The sequence below is a fragment of the Typopeltis vanoorti genome, chromosome 12, assembly GCF_054136105.1.
Source record: "Typopeltis vanoorti isolate ZY-2024b chromosome 12, IOZ_Tvanoo_1.0, whole genome shotgun sequence".
Lineage (NCBI taxonomy): Eukaryota > Metazoa > Arthropoda > Arachnida > Uropygi > Thelyphonidae > Typopeltis > Typopeltis vanoorti.
In genome coordinates this window covers 71,565,050-71,590,703 of record NC_143560.1, presented here as the reverse complement: position 1 = coordinate 71,590,703, position 25,654 = coordinate 71,565,050, and the positions used below count along the sequence as shown (strand labels likewise).

Sequence of the window (25,654 nt, the reverse complement as noted above, 5' to 3'; positions counted from 1 at the left end):
ATAACTGTATATTACACTTAACAATTATTACGCTGAGTCTTACTCCTGACATTTTTGCTTTAAAATCTTTTTTGGTAATCTCCTATTTCAATGAAGTGACCACAGTGACATTGTAATTTGGTTGTTAGCTTCCTCTCCGGTTGTTCATTACATTGTCACGGTCGATGGCTCCCTCTCTTTGAGCTTCGCTATCACTTTGGGTACCTCAGGGCTTTGTCCTATTACCTACCCTCTTTCTCCTGTACATAAATGACTTGCTCTCAATCACCACTAATCCTATCCACAGCTGTGCAGATGATAGTATTCTCCATTCATCCTACTTTTGACAAACCATGCAGTGCACAGATATCCCAAACATCAAGAATCTACAACTAGTGTTTTAAACATTGATTTATGTACTATCTTCAATGGGGTGAAGACAATCTGGCCACGTTCAATACCATCAAAATGCAGTCTTGCCTCTTCTCTCACAAAAGAAATCTCAATTATCCTCAGTAATACACAAATCATCAGAGATCAGATCTCTCTCTCTCTCTCTCTCTGTGTGAACCCACATGTTGAGGCTTAAGTGCTGTGAGGACATCATGTTGGCTGACTGACCATGTCTTGGATACAACCCACAGGATCTCTTGGAAAAAAACAACCATGCTCCACCACAGTAAATTCAAAACAGAGAGAGAGACTATTTTTAGAATCTGCAGCAGCTCTCAGAAATCAACAAAATCTAAATAAATATGGGTGCATTAAACTTGCGAAAATTTGAGAAACATTAATCATCAGAGATCTCACCTTAAATTCTAGGCCATCTACAATTGCCCATAGAGGGTGCACCAACTAGATAGGCTTTAGAGTCACCCACGTGGTTAGCTTAGTATCGTGTGATATTTGTGTATATGTTACATTAGTTTTTTTGTATTCCCTGACGATGTCTCAGTGACTGAGACAAAAGATAGGAAGTATTAAAATCTGTTTTAACCCTTTCCGATTGTTGTATACAATCCATTAAGCCTCCAACATGATCTCTGTGTGAACCCCTACCCTCTCATGGTACAAACACATCACATCAATAGCTTCTTCAGCATCCAAAGTACTAGATATTATATTAAGCTAACCAACTCTTAACAATATGCAAATCCCATATCTGCCCATGCTTAGAATACGGAAAAAAACAACCATGCTCCACGGCCTCACATGTTTCGGGTGGAGCACCTAAAACTTCTCTGAAAATTCTTGATGCTGTCCAGAGGAGAGCAATTCGGGCTCATAGATGATCCCTCTCTTACATATTCACTTCAACTTCTATATCACAGATGTAGTGTTTCAACTCTATATCTGTTCTACAGAATTTTATTATTATTATTATTCGTGACAACTCCATGGAATCTGAAGACTCATCGTGGGAGGACACTTATTGTACAACTCTCCATCTCCACCACTACACAGATCCTCTACTACCAATCATCTACATCAGCGCCATCTACTACCCACCACCACCACAGCTAGTATTTTTTGTCTGTAAATTGTGTGTGTGTTCTGAAGGGCCGATTTGTCTGTATGCAGGATGAAAAACCTGATTTTGCCAACAACATTCCTTGCAAATGCCTCCTGATCATTCACTACACTTAGAACTTTATTTTCATGTATAGCATTGAGTACTATAGTTACTCTTTTCTTTTACTGTCTTACTTTATGTAGTTAGGCTCATTTATTGATCTAAATGGCTCAATAAATGAGCCTAACTTGAACTTTGTGTAGTTAAATATAGGCTGATTTATGTGGATAATCTATTTCTATAATTCTGCTAGTTTCACTTTTTTTTTCCCCTTCAGTGATACTTCATAAACTGATGGTGTAGATCTTTAATTCTGAGGTTTGAGGATTGCTTTGGGACTTAGCTTATATTTTATTGCTTGCCTGGTTTCTTGAGAAAATAGTAAAACCTTGTCATTATATGCTGTATCATAATAATGTATATATAGTTTTAGTCAGTATTGCATGTAATTTGATCAGCTGACCTTGTTATTTCAGCATTCAAAACGATATCTATTAATGAGAGGCACCACAGGAACATAAGGATTGGACAATGGGGCAAAAATCTTTATATTTCTCACAGACTACATAGACATCTTCTGCTAGTTTCTAGCTTCAACCCTTAAGTAATCTTTTTATACTAATTTTAAGACATAAGTTGGTATAAATAAATAAATATGTATATCCAATGTCTATTTTGCATATTTTTGGCTACAGTAACCCACATTACATCCAACCCTGATAGTGTGAAGGATAAGTTCAATAACAAGTTCAATTCCCAAATATATCATGCATGATATTTCTTCTGTACTTGATCTTGGAAGAATAAAAACACTTTTTTTTTCACCTCTTTTGGTTCCAGAAGACTGGAGACATATCTTGTATTTGCTTGATGAGAGTGAAATCTTCATGTTCATCATGTTTTTTTGTCAAGATGAAACACATTCGATCCATATCCTAAGTAGAGACAATAAAAGACATACTATTTGCATTCATTCATTTCAACATCTACATTTCACTGTTGCAAGCAATTTCTTCAGGATGAAGTACAGATTTGAAACTTTATTAACAAAGCACTTATATAAGCTTATATAACAACTACATAACATTTATAAATCAAGAGACATGGCTTTTTCATGCCCATTATTTAAATAAGATTACACTTAACAGTAGAAGCAGTTTCAATCTAAAGTCCACTCAGAGAGAGGACTGAAAACCAAAGTTCTGCAATTACACTCAAGCATCGTGAATCATAGTAATAAATACAAAAGAAATGCTTTCAGAGTGCAAGGAGTGCTTAGGATCAAAATATTGAATACAGAAAATCCCAATGTCATAGCAAACAGTCCACTTTCAAGAACAGAAGATAGGATCTTATAACACATAAAAAAAACACAAATAACACGCATTAAAAACTATCTTGAAATTCCTATTCATTGACAACATTCATAAAGCTAATATATGCATCTTTTGACATTCTGTTTAGTCTTCTTTACTCAGAAAAGGAAAAACGAAATAACACAATCTAATATATTACAATACCATAATATTGTTTACAAATTTCACTGTTAACACATATGTAACACCAGTTATGTCAGGTCCACTATTTGTCGACAAAGCTCATTTATGTGAATATTAGCATGACCACAATCAGGGCCGGTGGAAGCGGGCATGCGGACGCTGTTACGAAGGGGGCTACACCGCCGAGGCATGATTCATAAGTTCATTTTTAAGAAACAAACTTTTTATCATAAAAACAAAAAATTCTTAGAATGATCAATATTAAAATAAATAAGGCCAGATACACCGAATAAAAATTTTAAAAAATTGTATATTGCCGCCTCTTTGATCAGCCGGCTGTTTACAATTTCACAGTGAGAGCAGGCTAAATGCTTGCCTGCAGATTGTTATGTCTACTGCAATCTATCTATAGTGAAATGGTGAATGGTTTTTATGCGCAGAAACGAATTTTCATACAAAACATTTGTTGCTAGTTAACCAGTCATATGGTACGCATCTCAGTAGGCTACTGACAGTAGCGCAGTGCGGATTATTATTCCGTCTCTGTGTCGTGTTGTGTAATAATTTCTTGTCGGTATAAAATAGAAATGGAATCAAAAATTAAAAAAAAGTTATCCGGTGCACAAAATCGTAAGCATCATGCTGTGAAAGAAGCAGATGTTAAGAAACAAACTGGGGCTCTTAATAATTTGCTAAACTATTCTGATGCAGATTGTAATAACCAACTCGATATATCAGATATCACGGTTGAAGAACCGTGCACATCATCCAGTTTGCATGAATGTACTATTGCAACTATTGAACAAGATAACAAGATGCAGGATTTAAGTGAAAAACAGTTAGGAGAAGATTTAGTTTGTAGTCGACCAGGAAACTAACACATTGTTAGTCTCTGTAAATTTAGAAGATCCAGGTGAATGGAGAAATATTGATGAAAAATTATGAGTTATTTTAATTGAAATGGGGCCTGTTCAAAAGAAAAATATAATATATTCCAGAGATACATATGGTCATAAATTTGGCGACATGTATTACAATAGAAAAATGGAAAACGGGGAGCTCGTGTCAAGAACATGGTTCATTTATTCCGAAACTTTAAATTCCTGTTTTTTGCTTTTGTTGCACACTTTTCGCACCTACTGAATCAAGTAGTCTTGTAGAAGGTTATAACGATTGGAGAAATGTACGTACAACTTTGCATAGCCATGAGACTAGTTTAACTCACATGAAAAATTTCTTAAAATGGAAAGAACTTGACCATTTTAAGAAATTTTGTTTTTTAAATAAAAATTTAAAAAACAAAACTACTGTTGATTGCCAGACTCAAAGCATGTATGAAATGGAAAAGAAACATTGGGCGTGTTTTAGAATGCTTGATTGAAATTATAAAATCCTTGGTAGCCAAAATTGAACTTTTCGCAGAACATCTGATAAATTATATGAAAGGAATAATAGCAATTTTTTAAAATTAGTCGAACTGTTCGCGAAGTTTGATCGTGTTATGGAAAATCATGTTGAAAGGGCCCTACAATGAAACAATAGAGTACACTATTTGAGTAAAGACAGTCAAAATGAAATATTGGAAACTTTAAGTAACACAATCAGGTATACAATTTTATTATCAGTTCAAAAATCTAAATATTATTCCATAATTTTATACTGTACACCTGATGCAAGTAAAACAGAACAAATGACCATTATTATTCGCTTTGTTTCCTGTGACAATGGAATTGTCAAGATCAGGGAAAACGTTTTAGGTTTTGCAGATATATCAGATTTCACAGGACGTGGTTTATGTGCAACAATAATGGAACAACTGGAAAAATGGAACATTCCCATTGAAGACATGTGAGGTCAAGGGTAGAGAATGGAGCAAATATGAAAGGGAAAAAATATGGACTCCAAAATTTGCTTTTAAACAAAAATCCTCAAGCTTTTTATGTGCCATGTGCTGCTCATACTCTAAATTTAATCATTAACGATGCAGCCAAAGTGAATGCAGATACAATTAGTTTCTTTGCAATTATTCAAGAAATATACAATTTCTTTTCATTCTCTTACAAACATGGGGCAATCCTTTTAAAGTTTGTAAAAAAATTAACATTGAAACAGTCATCAGAAATCAGAGTTGAAGAACCGTGAACATCATCCGGTTTGCATGAAAGTACTATTGCAATTATTGAACAAGATAACAAGACGCATGATTTAAGAGAAAAACAGTTAGGAGAAGATTTAGTTGTAGTTGACCATGAAACTAACACATTGTTAGTCTCTGTAAATTTAGAATATCCAGGTGAATGGGGAAATATTGATAGGAAAGTAAAATTAATGCAATCCGCCCTCTACAATATCAGTTAGGAGAAATTTACGATGCACTTTTTGAAATTTTAAATAATGAAAATTTTAATAAAGAAACTCAGCATGAGGCACAAACATTATGTGCTAAAATGAAGGACTACATTTTTATTTGCTCTCTTATAACTTGGCATGATTTACTTAACAGAATATATCTTGTGAGTAAAATGCTTCAAGACAAAAATATGAACATTACACTTGCTTTAGAATCTATCGAAAACTTAAAAATATTCTTACAAGAGTATCGGTCAGATACAAATTTTAAAGAATTTCTAAAAACGACAAAAGAACTGAGTGAAAAGGTGGATGGAGAACAAGAATTTAAAACTGGTATGGAAGTTTGAAGACGAAAGAAGACACGACAATTTGACTATAAGCATCATGACGAATTGCCAGAAGATAAATTTAAAGTGAATGTGTTTTATACACTTCTAGACATTGTAATGTGTTCGTTAATAGAACATTTTGAACAACTAAAAACATATTATGATAATTTCAATTTCTTGTATAGATTACTACAAATTAATAACGAAGATTTAGAGATTCTCTTGAAGGACGGCGACAATAATGATGTAAATGCAATAGAACTATCTGACAAGTTATGTGCTTTCTGGGATTTTTTCGGAAGGATAATTTAAATATTCAAAACCCTTTTGATATTCTTAATTTTATTGTGTCCAATAATTTATCTTTCCCTAACTTTTCAATTGCTTTAAGAATACTATTAACCTTACCTGTTAGTGTAGCGAGCGGTGAACGTTCCTTTTCCAAGTTGAAATTGATTAAAACCTACTTAAGAACAAGTATGTCACAAAAAAGGCTTGTTAGTTTGGTGTTAATAGCTATTGGAAATGACATATGTGCGGAATTAGAAGTTAAGACCATTATTTCTGATTTTGTGAATATGAAATCAAAAACCCTAAAATTTTAATTTAAAAAATTTCAAGTATATTTATGTAATTTAATTTATTTTCTGTTATTCTGTAAAGATGTTATTTTTCTGAATACTTATATTAAATGTTCTAATTATTTCTGAATTCTTTTATTTTCTCATCTATCTTGAGTTTCTTTTATTTTCCTAAAAGATAGTTCCACTTATAAAAATTATTAAAAATTTTTTACAAGAATTTAGTAACTTGTAAAATGAAAGAATTTTTTAAACCTTAGTTCAAATAAATTTTAAATTTCATTAAAATTCGTTTTAATTTTGTTAGCAATTTGGATGGTTGAGAAGGCTATAATCCTTGTTTCATTATATTCAATGATTAAAATGAAGTGGCTTTATCAAAATTTGCTTTAACTTTTGAGAATTTTTTGAATATTCGGGTTTTTAACGATTATCCTTTTTTTTTACTAAATAATTTAAGGAAATTACAACGTCAACTAGGATATACATTAAAATACATTTTAATATACTTCAATATTTCGGCAACGTCACGTTAACATTTTCAAGAAACTTAAGAACAAGGCATGTGCACGCAGGCACAACAAACAGTAAATGAGGAAGAAGCAGGAAGTTATTATTTCTCCTGAAGTCCTGATGGTGCCCCCTAGTGGGCAATGTTGGTATTCTTGGGCGATTGGGCTGAAGGTCTTCTGATGTAGGTTCCCAAATTTGAGACAGTCTCATGCAGCCAAATTTCTTGAGGTTTGAAGCTGATTGCATGAAAAGACTTAAATATTTGTATTTACTATGGCATATTATCGTGGCTTTCTTCCACCGTATTCTATGGCAGGTATCCAGCGCATGGTCAGCAAGACCAGAGTCGCTGTATTGGTGAAACCGAATGTACTCCTTGTTTTCTGAAATTCTCCACTCTGGAATGAGTGGGTGAAATGGGTTCTCCACTCTCCCCACCCTTGGCCAACTTTTATGTCGAAACTTTTGAAGAGAAAGCCTTAAACTCTGCCCCACAAAAACCAACCATTTGGCTTCGCTATGTTGATGATGTGTTCCTAACACACTTAAACAACCATCACCCAGAATCAAATTCACTCTGGAAGAAGAAAAAAACAACTGTCTTCCTTTCTTAGACACACTAGTCACCCGCTAGCCTGATGGAACCTTGGTTTTCTTAGTCTATAGAAAACCCACCCATACAGGCAGATACATTCACCAACAATCCCACCACTCCCCCCCCCCCTTTAACAACAATATGGAGTCATTAAGACACTACACAACAGGGCTAAACTTATCTGCTTGAATGACAATGTCCTAACCATAGAACTAAACCACATTCTCAACACTTTCTCAGCCAATGGCTACCTCCCCCCCCAAAAAAAATCCAAAAAATATTGAAACCAGTAAACCACAATTCCCCCCCCCCCCTCACAACAAGGATTACTCTAAATCCATCACTATACCCTATATATCCGAGGCACCTCTGAAAAAATTACAAAAATCTTAAAAAAAATGACTTAACTTCTTGTTACAGACCATATAAAAAATTGGCATCCCTTATCCGCTCTACTAAAGACCAACCTCTCCCCCCCGCCCCAGACCTACCAGGTGTATACCAGATCCCTTGCAGCTGTAAGCTGTCCTACTTTGGGCAAACAGGCAGGACAGCAAATATCCGAATTTCAGAACACAAGGACTACATCCGGTTTCACCAATACGGCCACTCTAGTCTTGCTGACCATGCGCTGGATACCTGCCATAGAATACGGTGGAAGAAAGCCACCATAATGCACCATAGTAAATACAAATATGAAAGACTTTTCATGGAATCAGCTTCAGCCCTAAGAAACAATCCAAACCTCAACAAATTTGGCTGCATGAGACTGCCTCAAATTTGGGAAACCTACATCAGAAGACCTTCAGCCCAATCGCCCAAGAATACCAACATTGCCCGCTAGGGGACACCATCAGGACTTCAGGAGAAATAATAGCTTCCTGCCTCTTCCTCATTTACTGTTTGTTGTGCTTGCGTGCACGTGTCTTCTTAAGTTTCTTGAAAATTGCAACGTGACGTTGCTGAAAAATTGAAGTACATTAAAATTTATTTTAATGTATATCCTAGTTGACATTGTAATTTCCTTAAATTATTTAGTAAAAAATGCATAATCAACGTCTCAGCCTTTCCATGAGAATAACGATTATCCTGCCTAGTCAACATCCCCAGTTCGTTACACTTAGCGAACCAACGTGTGGCTGTTCTGTCAAAATTTATTTAAGAAATTTCAAATAATTAAAATTTTCATTATCATAAAAGAACCACACACATCTGGATCATTACAGGGGTGCTTAGATAGAAATTGCATGCGAGTGGCAAAGACCCTAGCACTGGTTCTGACTACAATATTCCCAATACTAGATTATTTACATTAAAAATATATATATAAAAAAAAGTAAAAAGCAATATCAAAAGAAATCTTACTACTGAAATATAATTGTATGCTATAGAATTTGAACATATCCTAGAAATCAATATAGTATTACAGAATTTCAAGAAAATAAAATCAAATTATAATGATCAGTAACAAGATACGAACTGACCAACATGATATAGACCTTGTGCATGGCAATTAAATAAATTAGTCTTACTTGCAAATCAACAATAACCTCACCTGATATCTTGTCACTTTATAAATTCTGTAACATTATTATTACTAGCTTACTTGCCTTCTTTCTACAATATGATGATAAACTACTTGACACAGCATCATTGACATGCTGACTCACTATGACAAATTTATAGGGAACAAATGAATAGTCTGTGGTATTTGCTATAGAGAATTTTCTTTAGAATAGCAATGTCTCAGTATAGTAATGTGCCTCATGTACCTCTTGTTTGCTCACCATCAGTCATCCTCTCTCATTTCCTTACTAATGAGGAAGATATACTTTGATGAATTGCTCAATGAACACCTCAATTTTGTCCTTGACAGAACTTACTAACCTTCCATTTTCATCCATTAACATCATAAACAACAAAATTACACAATATCCACAGTAATAAATTCTAATGAAAGTACAGATATTTCATACTGAAAATAATAGCACATTATCAGGGCGTAGAAACAAGCAAATCAATATACAGGAACACAAGGTACATACAACAATCAGTTTACGAAATAAAAGTCTGGTCTAGCTCAGCATAGTATTGACACTAAACACAGCATCCAGTGGGAAGCTGTCTCGTTTTCTCCCCATAGCAGTTTTAAATATGGATGCATTCATTTTAGAAATTATAGATTTTACAACTGTGTTGTAAGTATAACACGGTTGTAAAGTCCATAATTTCTAAAATGAATGCTGATCACCGTGCAACACTAAAAGAAAGGATTAAATATGGATGCCTTTTCAGAAAACTGAAGCCCTTTTACATTGGCCTAACCTAAATCAAAATGATTCTCTCTCTTCCCTCACTCCCAGAATCTCCCAAAAAAAGTTAAGGAGATTCTCATTTTATGAAAACAAAAAATAGTTCTAATATCATTTATTAATATTAATTTCTAGTTTTTAATTGGTAAACTGATTGCTGTATGCACCTTGTATTCCTGTTCTTTGATTTGCTTGTTTCTACACACTGATGTTGTACAGTTATTTTCAGTATGAAATATCTGTACTTTCAATAAAATTTATTACTGTGGTTATAGTGTAATTTTAGTGTTTAATAGTTATGCCACAGATATCTTTAAAGATTAGACATCAACATCATCTTACCATAATCATTTTTTCACCCCCTATTACTCGCCATAGTCTGCGCAGTTAGCCTAGTGGCTGTGCGCTTCGCAACCATATGCCTGGGGAAGGAGTGTCCTAGGTTTGATTCCCATCGGTGATGCGAGGAGCTGAAGGATCTTCCTCAGCCATAGCCAAGTTAGCCAATCTTGGGAATGGACAGCAGGGTTTTTCCCATAGTTTATCCTGGGGTTTTTCATCCTGCAAAGCAGGCAAACTTGCCTTGAGAACTCAACACTACAGACACAGGATACACCAGGGCGTAGGGCTGACCACCTTATCCTGTGAACGATATGAGGTCCGATGATTAATAAACCCTTGACACTGCAAGGTAAAAGAGGGAAATAGGAAGATGAGATGAGATTACTTGCCATCTTTAGGATTTTTTTTTCCAGCCCAATTTCCTAATTTCTATTCATATTGCACTTTTGCTATCCTTACTAAGCCATTACCGTGCTGGGCTGATCTCTTCATGCAAATGATTATTACTATTATTCATCTTGTGCTGCTTCTGTACTAAAAAATCCTTTCAATATTTTAAGATTCTATAAAAGTTCTTCCTTTTCAAGGATGTTCAAGCATATCTCCATATCAATATCTTCCAAAAAATTAAAAAAATAAAATAATAAATAAATTTTAATAGATTAATTGTCCTTTAAGTTTCAATGAATTGGGACAACTGTAAATCATATAAACCTAGCTAATCAAAGTTATTTTAAAAAGAAATAACTACTTAAACCTGCATACTTCAGAAAAGTAAAGAATAAAATTTAATACCGGATATTCATTTAAATGTAGAAAGTTTATTTTTCACTTGGTTAGACTATAACAAATTTAGTTTAATCCTTTATACAAGTGCAAGCAAACAAAGTTGCGCCTGAAGTATCTTCAGGACTGAGGCAACGTGTAGTAGAGGTGGACCAAGCTCTCATCACTCCTTGTCTCGGTATTCCCCATAATGCAAAGCACATCTCCTTGCCGGCACGTATAATGCTATGCATTAAGGGAAGGGCCACTACCTAGACTGGTTTCGACCTTTACTGAGGTCTTGTCAGTGGGAGCCAGACCCAGAAGTGGTGATACTAAGGCAGAATCAATGGAGAGGTCATATTTACTTATACGAGTTGCCAAAAGGTGTACCACCTTATTATTAAAATCACCACTTCTGGGTCTGGCTCCCACTGACGAGACCTCAAGAAAGGTCGAAACCGGTCTGAGTAGTGGCCCTTCCCTTAATGCATAGCATTATACATGTCTGCAAGGAGATGTGCTTTGCATTATGGGAGATACTGAGACAAGGAGTGATGAGAGCTTGGTCCACCTTTACTACGAGTTGCCTCAGTCCTGAAGATACTTCAGTCGCAAACTTTGTTTGCTTGCACTTGGATAAAGGATTAAACTAAATTTATCATTTAAATGTAATATTTCAAAAACCATAAGATTTTAAAGTACTTAAAAAAAAAAAAAGAAGGAAAGGAAAAACAACAATAACAATGAAATTGAATTAAATAAACAAGTATTTCTGCTAAAAGGCCTTCCTAGTTGGAGAAAATGCCAACTTCTCTTTAGCCAACGTCCACCATCACATGTCAAACCTTCGTAAATCATCCCACCATCTTGTTCTTTGGAAATCTTTCCTTCTCTTGGTGTCCACTCAGTACTTAATCCACCTTTCATCTGGCAGTCTACTAATATGGCCAGCCCATCTCCAATCACGTTTTATAACACTTATCAATATCTTCTACTCCAGTCATCTCTTTAATTCCAGTATTTCTTATTCTGTCCCATTTTGTTATGTGAAGAATTTTTCTCTTCACAGCTCTTTAGGCCACATGCAATCCGTCTTCCTGTTTTTTAATTGTTGCCCATGTCTTACTTCCATAGGTAAACACTGGAATAATGAATATATTAGCTTTCTTTTTAGACAGATAAGTAAAACTCCTAACAAATAATCTTTACATAGCCCAAATGCTGCTTCTTTGTGTAATTATCTGTTAAATTTAGTTTGATTTGATCTGAATTTGTCATCAGCTTGATTTTAATCAGATTAATATTTAAACCTTTTTTCTTGCTTTCTCTATTAAGGTTATGTGCAAAAGGTAAGTGATTGAGATTTTTCCATTGATGCTAATTCCAAAGTTTTCCCATGAGATGTTCTTAGACTTCTAATCTAGAAGAAAACAATTTGGGTGATAAAGGATCTCCTTGCCTTAATTCTCTACTAATAGCAAATTCCTTTCCCTGATGTTCTTTATACTGGCTGTTGAGTTTTGATACACAGCTTTTAATAATCAGATGTATATAATATATATATAATAATCAGAATTTCTGAACATATCCAATATGATTGTATGAACCTCCTGTTTTATATGTTCTTCTAATATGCCATCTTCTCTAGGCCGTTTATTATTCTTTGCTGACTTGAGTGGCTTTCCATAATTCTTCCATCATGATAGGTGGTTCTGTATCAGCCTCATCTAAATATAGTTAAGGATTTGTATGTTTCCTTGCCTTAAAGTTCTTAAAAGGCTCACTATATATTTCCATTATTGCTTCTCTACATAATATTATACTATTACTTATTTTTCAATTTTGGAATCCATTATTTCCTTCTATGTAAATCTCTAAAAATTTGATCATTTTCATTCTGTATTGTGTTCTGAATGTTCTTAAATTATATTTTTTGATGTTGTTTTTGATTTCTTTTCTAACTATTTTCACATTTCCACAAATTCTATATTGTCTTCGTTACTTTTGTGTCTCTCATTTTCCTTAATTCTTCCCATCCCTCCCGATTTCTTTTAAAAACTAGATCAAGTGTCTATAAATTAAATTCTTCTCTAGAAACTGTATTTGCTGGTAATGATTTTCTTAAACTTTTCGTAACTTTTATTATTGCTGAAGCTATTTCCTCCATTCTATCTAATAGGTCTGATTTACTCTAGAAACTGTATTTGCTGGCAATGATTTTCTTAAACTTTTCATAACTTTTATTATTGTTGAAGCTATTTCCTCCATTCTATCTAATAGGTCTGATTTATTCATAATTTTTTTCTTTCAACTTTTCATCCATTATTTCCTCAAATTTTTCGTTAAGGTTTATTATATCTCCACATTCTAGTGTTGGTTTTTTCATTAACAGTTTCAATCTCTCCCCGTTGATGTTTATTTTTATCTTTGCTCTCACTAACCCATCACTATCATAATTAAACTGTTAATATATATCTTCTAGTATTTCTATGTTGTTCACCATAATATAATTAATCATTAAAAACTTCTCGATTTAGTGATCGCCAAGTCCATTTTTGTTTAGTTCGCTTTTTAAAGAAAGTAAGTATTCTGTATATGTAATCTCTCACTTTCTGCAAATTCAACAAGTCTTTGTCCTCTCTCATTTCTTTGTCTCATACCTTGCACAAGTAAAGCAATTTCTTCCTGTTGCTTTTTTTGTCTATTTTACAGTTGCCCATTACAATATTCCAGTGATGTGTACTATCTCTGAGAGTGTAAGAGAGATTCTGAGAGAAATTATTAATTTCTTCAACTGAATGACAAATACAAATAATATATTTGTATTATACTTAAATCACACTGCTTATTGACTGATTTAAATTACCACCTAGGCTTACTAGTTGATAAATAATCTTCACTGCCTTGTGAAACACCACCATCTTGATCTTCTTAAGAAGCTGAGCAGTCAATGCTATGTTTGGTTCCCATAGCAGGTATCCTGGCATATATTTCCCCCCTTCTGTGGAGATCCAGAGAACTTTCCCAATCTTTGAGATTATATCAGTAAAGTTTTAAAAATTAAAGATGAGCAGTTTTTATAGGTAAACTGTAGACTCAACTATATAAACATGATTGAAGAAAAAATGAAACAGTTTGAAAAGAAGAATCAAGCCTTGGAGTCTCAGTGGCAAACTGAAAAAAACAATTATTGATTTAGCTGGGGAGGCATGTAGTGAAGTTGTCTACAAGGATAGAAAATGCTGATGATATTTGACCAGGAATGCTCAAATATGGGGGTATAAAAGTTACGCAGTGGCTACACTGCATAATTTAGAGAGCCTGATCAGAAAGTTGAATTCCAGATGATTGAAGTAGAGCTCTCATACAACCCATCTATAGAAAGGGGAATAAAGTGAATGTGAGAATTATAGAGGAATTTCTCTAATAATGTTCCAGGTAAGATTTATGCAAGCATCCTTGAAAAGAGGCTTAAAAAATTGTGGAAAAGAAACTGGAAGAAAAACAAGCTGGATTCAGGCCAAACAGAGGTTGGTAGGATGAGAATTTCACTCTATGACAAATAGTTTAGAAATCATGGGAACACGATAAGGATCTGCAATTAAGTTTTGTAGATCTGGAAAAGCATATGACAAGGTGCCCAGAAAAAAACCTTTTCAAACCACTACGATTACATGATGTAATTGGAACATTATACAGAACAATACATAGTCTATATTTAAGTTGTAAGTCAGCAGTTAGAATTGATGGAAACACAAGAAAATGATTTGCCATAAAATCAGGGGTAAGACAAGGATGCACATTATCTCTACTCATTTTCATCATCTACATGAATTACATTATGAAAGTAAGTGCCATTAAACTTGATATTAGAATCAGAGATATCAAACTTAGCTCTGCTTTATGCAAATGATGTCCTTCTAAACATATCCAGTTCAACTATCAAAGATTCTCCAACTAAATTGAATTACAACTGTAACAATCTGGCATGAAAATGAACAATAAAAAGACCAAAACTATAAACATAGGCAGAAACACAGAAAACTTCAGTCACATTCTGAATGGAAAACATCAGAAAAAGTAAAATATTTCAGCTCTTCAGGCATTAGGTTTTAGTGAAGATGGCAAATTAAATTTGGAAATAGACCACTGCATAAGCAAAGCTGGATTAATTTATATGGATTACGAGAAAAATTAGCCAAAACTCCAAACAAGCAATATACACGACAGTGTTCAAACCAGTTTTAAGTTATGGAATCTCGGAGTTGGGTTATAAATAAAACAGTTGATCAATGACTAGAAGGCACGGCTATGAGTGTGTGGAGAAAAATTAGGGGAGAACAGGTGGCATCAAGGGCAGAATAATATTAAAAATGAAGATATTAAAAGGACTTGACATTGTTAGCATTCAAGAATGTGTGACAAGAATTAATTTAAGGTGGAATGGCCACTTAAACAGATTGGGTGATGAAAGGTAAGCAAAACAGGTGTTTGATGCTAAGATGGGAGGAAAGAAACCCAGAGGAAGACCCAGGGCTAGGTGGATTGATTGTGTTAGTAGTGCCTCAGAAGCACAGAATGTTAGATATGACAATATTAGAGTGCTGACAAGTAATATTATTATTATTATTAAGAGGGACCTCCAGGGAGTCAGGGACTCAGAGGGAGGCCACATACTACAAACACACACACCAGCTGTCATACATTATACATGTCATACATGTTATATGTTGCCACGGGCCAAATTATATAACTGTTACACTCATATGGGCTGCAGTTTTTAAAACTTGAATTTTTAGGGAAAGTTCAATAGGTATAGCTTTTTTTTTACATTTTACGTTACATTTTTTTTGAATCAACAATTTTTCCAATATCCAATACTGAAAACTAGAAGCTATCAATATGCCTCTCAAATTAGAATCCATGAGATCTGTATGTATTGGTGACTTGTTTAATTTCATGAGAGAGAATGTTTGTTCTAGAATGTATGTAATACTGATTATTGACTTGAATGATGTGGTGATGGCAATGGCAACAAGAGTATCTGCATACTAATAATAAAATACTGGATCGTTTTCATGCAGGTATCACTGGTGAGAAGTTAAGAAACTGACCAATCAAATTTTAGTATTTGTTTGGTGCACATGCTATAGTCGATTTCTGTTAAAGTGCAGGGAATGCAAACAAACTCTCCTCCTTAATAAAAACATTTATTTACATCAACAATAAATGAATCTAAATTATTTAAAACTTTAAATTATTTAATATCATACAAATATATATATTTTTCAGTTTATTCAATTTACTCCAAGGACTGCACCAAATCATTGAAAAGGCCGTTGTATACCCCTGTTCTAGACATTTCATAACTAGTTCTCTTACCAGGTAACACTACTAAGGTGATCTCTCTCCTGTTCTCTTAGATCACATTTCCATAGAAGTTTCATCTCCAGTGAAAGGCCTTCCCTTCAGCCATTCACATTTTCATATCCTTTGATAGAACAACAATTGTCAAGTGAGGAGATCCTAAGACTTCTTCCATTCCTTTCCATGATCAGACTACTGTTTCTGCTCCTCGCATCCTTATGATCAATGTTTTTTTTTTTTTTTTTGAGTTGGTACACAATGATATGGCATAAGGACACCTTTATTAACAATAACATTTGACAACATACAGTGCAGTATATTTAGAAATTTGTAATATTCATTAATTTTGTACATGTTTATCTAGTATGCAAATAACCTTAATTAATGAAAATCTGTGCTTTTTACTGTCTTTTTTTTGTGGCCGTTGTAAGTTTTTATTTTTTTGTTGTTATATACCTATAGCACATTCATACTATGGGTGGGATAAGATGTTTTATTTTATATTTTCATTAATTTTGTATATTTTTTGTGTGTGTTTTAAATTAAATTTAAATTAATTTTTTTTTTTTTTTAACCTGGTGGGAAAACCCTCCTCCAGACTCCAAACATGAAACTTTTCCAAGCTGCTTCTGGCCTCTAATAATTCATTCTCCCACCTAAAGACAACTACAAACATCCATGATCATGGTGGGATTCGAATCTTTCACCTGTTGGTTGGAAGCAGGCATGCTAACCACTTAGCCAACTAGGCAGGCTTACTATGTAAATTTTTTTTTTATAATTTGCTATATAAATTTTTTATTAAAAATTATCATATACATTTTACTTATTGTTTATACACTTGTACAATACATTCATACTTAATAAACTATAAAATATCACACTATCAAGTAAAAATATTAGTAAATAATTTTAGTTTTTCATATCCTTTTAATTTTCAATATTTCCTGCTAACAAAGAATGAGTACTGATTAGAGGTTTAATGTATGCACAGCACTGGGAAAGGATTAAAAACAATTTTAATTCTTCCAATATTCTGTTTCAGTCAATAAGACATCTTCATGGAGTAAAAACTGACACTTGCAACACACACACAAAATCAACACAATACTAAATGAAACACGTAGCTATAACACTAGAGTCCTTGGGATTTCTGAGCAATTAATGTTTCCCAAATTTTGGGAAGTTTTTTGTATCTGCATTTAAATAGGTCGATTTCTGAGAGCAGCTGCAGATTTTTAAAAACAGTTTTTCTTTTCTAAATTTGCTGTGATGGAGCATAGTGGGTTTTTTCCAGTTGATCCTATGAGTAGATAGGAGATCATAGGACTTTGAAAGAGCTAAATGTAAAAGAAGCTTTTGAAATGCAGTCATATCTTCTAGTCTCTTGCAAAGGACAATTGGTGCAATTTCTGCATTTGTGCTGTTGCCACTTTCCCTTTCTCACCTTGATGGCACTAATGCAACAACATCTGAAGACAGAGCTGACTTTGTGGAATCAATACGATTAAAGTCAGAAGACCTGGCTGGCCAATCCATTCATACAGTAGTCTCTTCTTGAAAATATTGGTCCATGAGCTTCACTTATTGAGAACAAGCATTATTATCTTGTAGGATATATGTCACCTCTAATGCAACTGCATATGGATGAACATAAGTGTCCAAAATCTCATCTCTATAAGTTGCAGCATTTCTATAAGTCTTTCATCTAATTTCTATAAGTTGCAGGATTCATGGTTCCACTAGGAGGCATACCAGTCAGTGAACACACCCAACAAGATACCCCCAAAACCATAACACTATGTCCACCACCCTTACATGGATATTAGAGGGATGTTATTGTAACCATGGTTCTCTCCAGATCAGAGCATGCCTGGTATCACTCTGTAGAACAAATTGTCTGTAAACAGTATCAATCCCACAGATCTTGGGTCTAGTTGACATGGAGCTTGGCCCATTTCAAACATTCCCTCCTGTGGTTTGGAATGGGGGTGCAGACCACTGGTCACCTAAACATACAGACCATCTTTGTGAAGCTTTCTGCACATAGTGGAAGCAGATACCAACATTCCCATAGCTGACATGAAGTCAGATCATGAAAAAATTTCATAATCTGTTTGTGCAAACCAGTGCAAGCTGTCTGTGGCGCATCACTGGATACATACATTGTATTATTACAAAAGTAGTTATTTTGATAACTGAAAATTCAACTCTGAGCAATTTCAAACTGCATTATATAACTAAGCGTCTGATAACATGAGATAAATTTGGTCATGTGTATACAAAGCTGTGGTACAATAACTTCCAGTTTAGTTTCAAGGTTGTTGATGAATAATGCTCTCTTCTCCTTCTAAACATTTTTTTGTGACAACATAAAAAAATGTTGTCTTAAAAAGATCTTAATTTTATACAATGGTGAGGAAAGTGTATGCTTTCAGAGAAACACAAAATTCTAATATTTAAAGATCAGTTTCTATAATGGATGGACCAAGATTTGTATAGATAATTGAAGGCAAAAAATCACACGTATTCTTTCAACAAGAAACTAACTGGTCATCAAGCACTATCCACAGGTATCTCTGAGAAGACTGCTAAGATCCTGAAAAGATACAATTTAGTTTCTATTTTTTCCATATCAAGAAAATCTATGCTTGGTTCCTCCACAAAAGATAAACACCTCCTCTGGTTTTACAAGGCAAGTATTGGACTATAGGATATCATGCTCAATGTCCACTCCATGCAAGGCCAGATTTTTGGTTGTTGATATAAGACTGGTATTTTTTAGTCATTTTTCAACAGACAAACATCCTATTTGTCCAAAGCACAAGCACAGGAATTCACTTTGGACAAACAGATTTGTCTGTTGAAAAATGACTAAAAAAACACCAGTCTTATATTAGCAATCAAAAATTTGGCCTTGCTCAGCATAGAGTGGACATTGAGTATGATATCCTATAGTCCAATACTTGCCTTTTACATCAGTGAAGGTTTAGGTTTGAGGCTATTTAAAGAGAGTGCTGAAGTACTTCTACACTGCCTAAATTTAAATAAGGATGACTGCATCTCTATTGCCAAGATTTGGGAGAGTCCCATCCTCATAAATGGCAAGCAATAGTGTCCCCCCCATATTTTAGTTAATTAATTTTTTTTTAAAATTATTTAATATAATGTTGTGCTATTCATTTCATTATCTAAATTAAATTTTATTTTATTTCAAATTCACTTAATTTTAAATTACCAAGAGTGAATGCGCTATGATATGAAAGAGAGAGAGAGTGTAATAAATGTTTCGTGTGCAAGAAATGAGAGTCATGTGGAAAGTGGGAAAATTAAATGACTAATATTAATGATGTAAAGAAAGATAGCAGAAGTGTTCTGGAGAATGTGGAAGTAGTGAATGGTAACCTACAAAATATGAATTAGAACATGAAAGAAGTGGCTGAAAGTAATGTGGCTGATGAGGTGATAGTAAGGAGTGAAACAGTGTGTTTATGCAGCATCCTTAAGTGATAAGAAAAGTATGAAAGTGTGAGAAAGTGGAAATAAGAGGAAGGCATTTCCACTTTCTCACACTTTCATACTTTTCATACTGAATCCCCACATAAGGCATTATGTGGGGATTCAGTGATGAGAGGTATACTTAATGAGAAAACGATGAAAACGTGTTTCTCAGATGCAAAGATAAAGGATGTAAGATTCAGTTTGCAGAAGGGAGAAGTGAAAGAGTTGTTTTGGCAGGAACAAATATTTGAAAAGAGAGAAATATACAATGACAGAGGTATGAAAGAGTTGTGGAAAGGAGCAAAAATAAACAGTAATGAAGTAAAGACTGCAATTCTTCTGCCTAAGTATGATAACACAGAGTTGAGAAGAAGGGTCATGATTGCTAATGAGTCAACGAGAAGATTGTGCAGGACGAATGGTGTGCAGTTTATAGATGTAATAGAGTGAATCTGATGGATTAAAGGACTTATATATGCCTGATGGACTACATTTAAATAGTTCTGGAGTCAGATTTTTGGAGAAGGTATTGATTAGTGTTCAAAACCAAGAAAACTAGAGATATCAAGCATATGTCTGGACTCCCCTGAGATAAATGAGTGTGTACAGAAATAATCATGCAATGGCAAATGCGATTTAACAGGGTTCAGATTCAAACAGGTTGGTAATGACATTACAGAAGGATAACTGTGGGTCCAAAAGGCGATGTTGAAATGAATGTATACAAATGCCAGAAGTAACACAAATAAGGGAGAGGAGTTTTGGGTATTGGTCAGCACGACTTCACCAAAATTGATAGACATCAGTGAGACCTGGTTGACAGAAAATTATTTAAAAATGATTTGCTGATGATTGCTGAAGAACTCAACTAACAAAATTAGAAATTAAAGAGGATTTTAGGTTGGGGGGGGCGATAGTTCATTTGAGATCATCTGATGTGAGATAAGAGGACAAAATATATTGTTGGTTGTTGCTACAGACCAGGAAGTACACAGGAAGATGTAGTTGCCATGCATCAGCAGATTAGTGCAATGAGTGCAGGTTGAACAATTATTTTGGGATTCAACTATGGGGACATAGAGAGGATTGGAGGGAGGAAAGAGAGTATGGCAAGATGGAAGTGGAATTTATACAGTTGCTAAGGAATAATTACCTGAAACATGTAATAGCAAGAAGCAGGGGTTTGAGAGTGCTGGATCTACTACCTATTCTAGCCATAAATATTGAATTACAACTTGAGCAGCACATAAACCTTTAATGTGCATATAGCAGCATTCAACTTTCGAAATGCCCCCCTTTTGTCATGCATGGCTAGCGTCTGGTCTGTTAGGCCACATATTGATGATGGCACACACAACATCCAATGGAAATGTTGATGCTGAGGTGTATTTTCTTGCAGACTACTATCTCAAGCTCTGACCACAATTTGAAGTCCAACAGATTCATTTCCAGGTAGTCAATCAGATAGTGATATGGGGTTAGGAACATCTGCCTCCTACCATTGTTGTGTGGTCCTTCCTTGTGTGCAGGGAATGAGTCTTGTTGAAAGGTCCACACTTATGAAACAAGGCGTTGTTCAGAGACTGTACTATTCCAACAGTGTTTTGATGTACTTTGACAGAGGTTTTGATCCTTTCTCACAGAAATGGTATAACATCACCTGCATAAATCTTTCATAATGTAATTCACATGTATCTTACACCTGATGTTACATCAAACTTATGCCTTTTGATCATGACTTCTCAACTAACCTGGTTGGCCAAATAGTTAGCATATTCACTCTACAACCAACAGGCTGCAGGTACAAATCCCACCAAGGGCATAGATAATTGTGAATGTCCTAGGAGGGAGATGAATTTCATTATTAAGTAAAAATAATGAAACTATATTATAATAATTAAAATTTTTATTGTATAAATAAAAAAAAGTCTTAAAATGAAAATATGATGTTTACAACCCATAATTCATCTCAATCCAACTGATCTTCTTCATGTTTCTCTTTTCTTAGCCTCTTCTTAAGCATACTTGTATAAATCTTACCTGCAATACTCAGTAGCAAAATTCCTATTCTTGCATTTGGTTTTCAAGCACTCATTACAGTGCTTGAAAACCTACACACCCAAACTTTAAACTTGCTATTCTTTTGACCCATCTATTTCTTTGGAAAAGTCCAACCTTATTATTATTAAATATTATTGAACACTGATAAATTATTAAAATATATCAATGTTCCCAAATGATTAAACTTTAAGCTGTTCAAGATGTCCATTAATATGTTCTTCCTCTCTTATCAACTCACATATGGTATATATTATTATTGAGATACCTCCAAGGAGTCTAAGGACTCATCACAGAAGGGCACTACTCTTCATGTAATATACTATCTACACTACTTAATACTCCATGTATACACAACACCATCTGCCATGCACTAATAATAATATTTTATCTCCAGCATTTTTAGGAGAAAACCCTGACACCTCATATGAGATTGGCTAATTCACCTTCAACTGAAAAGCCCATATATACCCATATATATACTCTAGTTAGCATATATACTCTAGTTGTTGTGGTTGGTGGTGGAGACGGAGTTGTAGAGTAGGTGCCCTCCCTCAATGAGTCTATGGACTCCCTGGAGGTGTCAAGTAATAATAATAATAAATATAGATTCCTCTCATCATAATGAGAATCGAACTCAGGTGTTTACCAATCGAAGGGCAAAATGTCCAATCATGCTTCCAGTTGTGCTATGGAGGTTGCAAAACACACACACACACACACACACACACACACACACACACACACACACACACACACACACACACACACACACACACACACACACAATCTACATATTGTATACTATATATACATATATATATATTATATAAAACTAAACGTTCATGTATAGAATTAATATTAAAATTAATGACAGGACTAAGTAGATTCCAAATGACTGAATATCACAATTACTGTATTACAATGAATATAACAATAGTAAACATGATAAACATAATAAACTGCAACATGCTCTTACATCAGAAAGTTCCAATCCAAGTTTTTTAATTCCAGCAATATCACTTATTTTAACTCCATCTATGAATTCTGCTGTCAGGACTCTCTGTAAGAAAAATATTACCAGAAAAGCAATATAAACATTACAAAAATTCCTAAAATGTAATATAATAAAACTTGAAATTAAATGTTTCAAGTTTTACTATATTACATAAAACAGGTTCTATAAAACTGCTTTGTATTAAGGCTACAAAGCAGTTAAAGAACCTGTTTTCATTTATAGCCAGCAAAAGCTATACTCTCATTGAAATGATTTGTATTTAAAAAAAAAAAAAAAAAAAAAATTCAAACAGCTTTATTGCTGTATCATGTTTTAAAAAAATTAATCTGAAGGAAATAATTAAATACCTATGAACAGAGCCATACTTATGCACGGACACGAGGTTCTATCTGGAGACTTGGAAAATTAGGGCCAATTTAAGGACCCCAGAGCACTCTAGCACCTCAGACAGGGTCTGAAGTGCTAAAATGCTCTGAGGATAACACTTGCAATCTCAATATAACTAAACATTAATTAACAAAAACAAGATTTTATTCAAATGAAAGTTTACAGAATGCTTGCTGATCAAACCATAGTGAAGTGAACCACTTAAAATTTGTTACAGTGATTTCACATACATTTTTTTATAGTAACCCTAAACCAAGTTTGAATTATTCAACATTATTAAAGCATGCTAATAATGTAGATGTGAAAGAGGAAAGAAAGATTTTTAACATTGAATGTTTCATTTAAAAGTTTAGTAGTTAACAAAAATAAAATTTATCCAATTAATTCTAAGCATAATTACAGCAGGTTAGACACACAGTACAGTCATGTGATGGGGAAGTATAAATGAATATGCTTTAAAGAAGTTTTCGTCACTCATGGTAACTGGATTTCAGCACAGTTTCGCATGTAGCAACTGCTAAAGAGTAGTTTATGACCGAAACATTTCATGGGAATTGACTGTTAAGCCAATTCCCAGTGAAGCTTTTCTCTTCGCTAATAGTGATTATTGATTTCTGCACAGAATTCCAATGATAATAAAATAGTTATCCAGCAATAATAGTTCAATTTATATCATAACAACTAACAAAATAATTGAATTTTAACACTTGCTTGATGTCTCAAATGTAGCAATTTCATGATAAAAGAAAAATTTCTCAAGCTTCATTTGTCTCATTTATATTTCTGTACAACAACCAAGGCCAGAGTCTTAATAATAATAATAATAATTAGTGATTAATATTCAACTGTGATTTAGTATTTCACTGTATTTTCATGCTAAACAGCAATTAATCGATTAACTGCTATGGATAATCATTGTCCATAACAAATGAGAAATAAAAAATAAATCACACCAATGAAATGCCACTAATCAGATAAATTTCATCCTTTGAGCTTTAGAAAGATTTGTAGATTCATGAAGATTTTGAATTGTTATTCAGAAATATTATTAAAACACAATTTTATCTCAATTACCTTTCCTCTAAATGATCAAACCTTCAATTAATCAACTTGAATGGGTTAGTGTAATGAATGACTTCTGGTACATCACCATGTGCTACAGCAGATAGGAAGCAAATTGCTCACCTGCTTTGGGTGGATAACTGATGGATTATTTTACTGTACAAAAAACATATGCTCTGTTAGAAGGTCAACAGGACCCATAACATTCAATACAAAAAGTGACTATGTGGAAAGAGACTTGTGAGCCATATAGCTGTCACCTAGAAACAAAGAATACAGACTGGTAATAGAGAAAAGAGTACTTCAACAGGAGTTGAAGGATCGACGCAATCACAGAAATTTGATAGAATGCCCGAGCAATAATCAAAGTATCTAATAAAGTGAATAATCAATAAAGTTTTGTAGAACAAAAGTTCAGAAACATAATAAAAGAACTGAAATAACATGTTCAATTAAAAATCCTCTGATGACCAATTTTTGATGGGTTGGTTGGTTTACTGGTGGAAGGACAGCAAAGGTCATAGTGCACCATAAGTAAAGGTTACAGCAGCACACAAGGTATTAATAAATGGAAAGAGATAAATTATAAAATAATATCTATGTACAAAAATTAAGTTAAACAATACAGTATCTATATATAAATAAAATAAATAATCAAATGTGTTTTTATAAATTAATTCTTTGTAAAAAGTTAAAAATGTCATGAATCTGTGCCCAAATCTGCCTCAGTATATATGGCTCAGCTAGATGGGAAAAATTTTATTACTTGCTTGTGCAAAGTGCTGGGTGGACTTGTTACACTTCACCAGAATGTAACAAATAGTAAAAGGTGTGTTACATTTTTTTCATAGGTAGGTCATCAGCTCTCAGTAAATAAGTATGTGTAAGATGACTGTAACTTATATGCAGTAACTTCATGGCTTCCGTCTAGGGCGGAAGCCATGAAGGGGCGCAAAACTTCAAGCTATGCTTTATTCATACTTTACTAAAATATCAAAATTAAATAGTGATATATGATTTAGGTATCGATTATTTTTCCTTATCCCTCACACACATCACACTATTTTACTATTTAACTCTTGGTTCTTTTTTGTTCCTTACCTACATGATTTGAACTTACCACTATTTGAAATTCAGTTAAGATAAATATTTTAAAACGTTAACATTTTAAAATATTAAATTTCGGTATTTTATAACTTTTGTTTTTGTAAATGAATTATAACAGAGAATTTTCAAATTAATTAAAAAAGAAAATAAATAAAGCCCTATTAATTTACTTATTAATTTAACCTGAAAGACAATTTTATTTTGTTTAATATTAATTAGAAACATTTTAGTTTATAACCTGGCACTGACAGTGCCTATATGAAGCCTAGTAAGAACAACTTCTTCTTTTTTGTTTCTATGTGGACTAGACT

General features: G+C 33.7%; 1 protein-coding gene across 6 annotated transcripts in view; it reads right to left on the bottom strand.

The window, feature by feature from the left end:
• Adck5 (aarF domain containing kinase 5) overlaps window positions 1-25,654 on the bottom strand; it is a 255,110-nt gene that overhangs the window by 114,100 nt on the left and 115,356 nt on the right. For 5 of the 6 annotated variants that reach the window (XM_090402087.1, XM_090402088.1, XM_090402091.1 and 2 more), the window contains one exon: window positions 22,749-22,832. The exons of the other annotated variant lie outside the window; for it this stretch is intronic. In XM_090402087.1, the coding sequence (XP_090258213.1) occupies window positions 22,749-22,832 (84 nt within the window). The remainder of the gene's footprint in view (window positions 1-22,748; window positions 22,833-25,654) is intronic. 6 annotated transcript variants of the gene reach the window in all.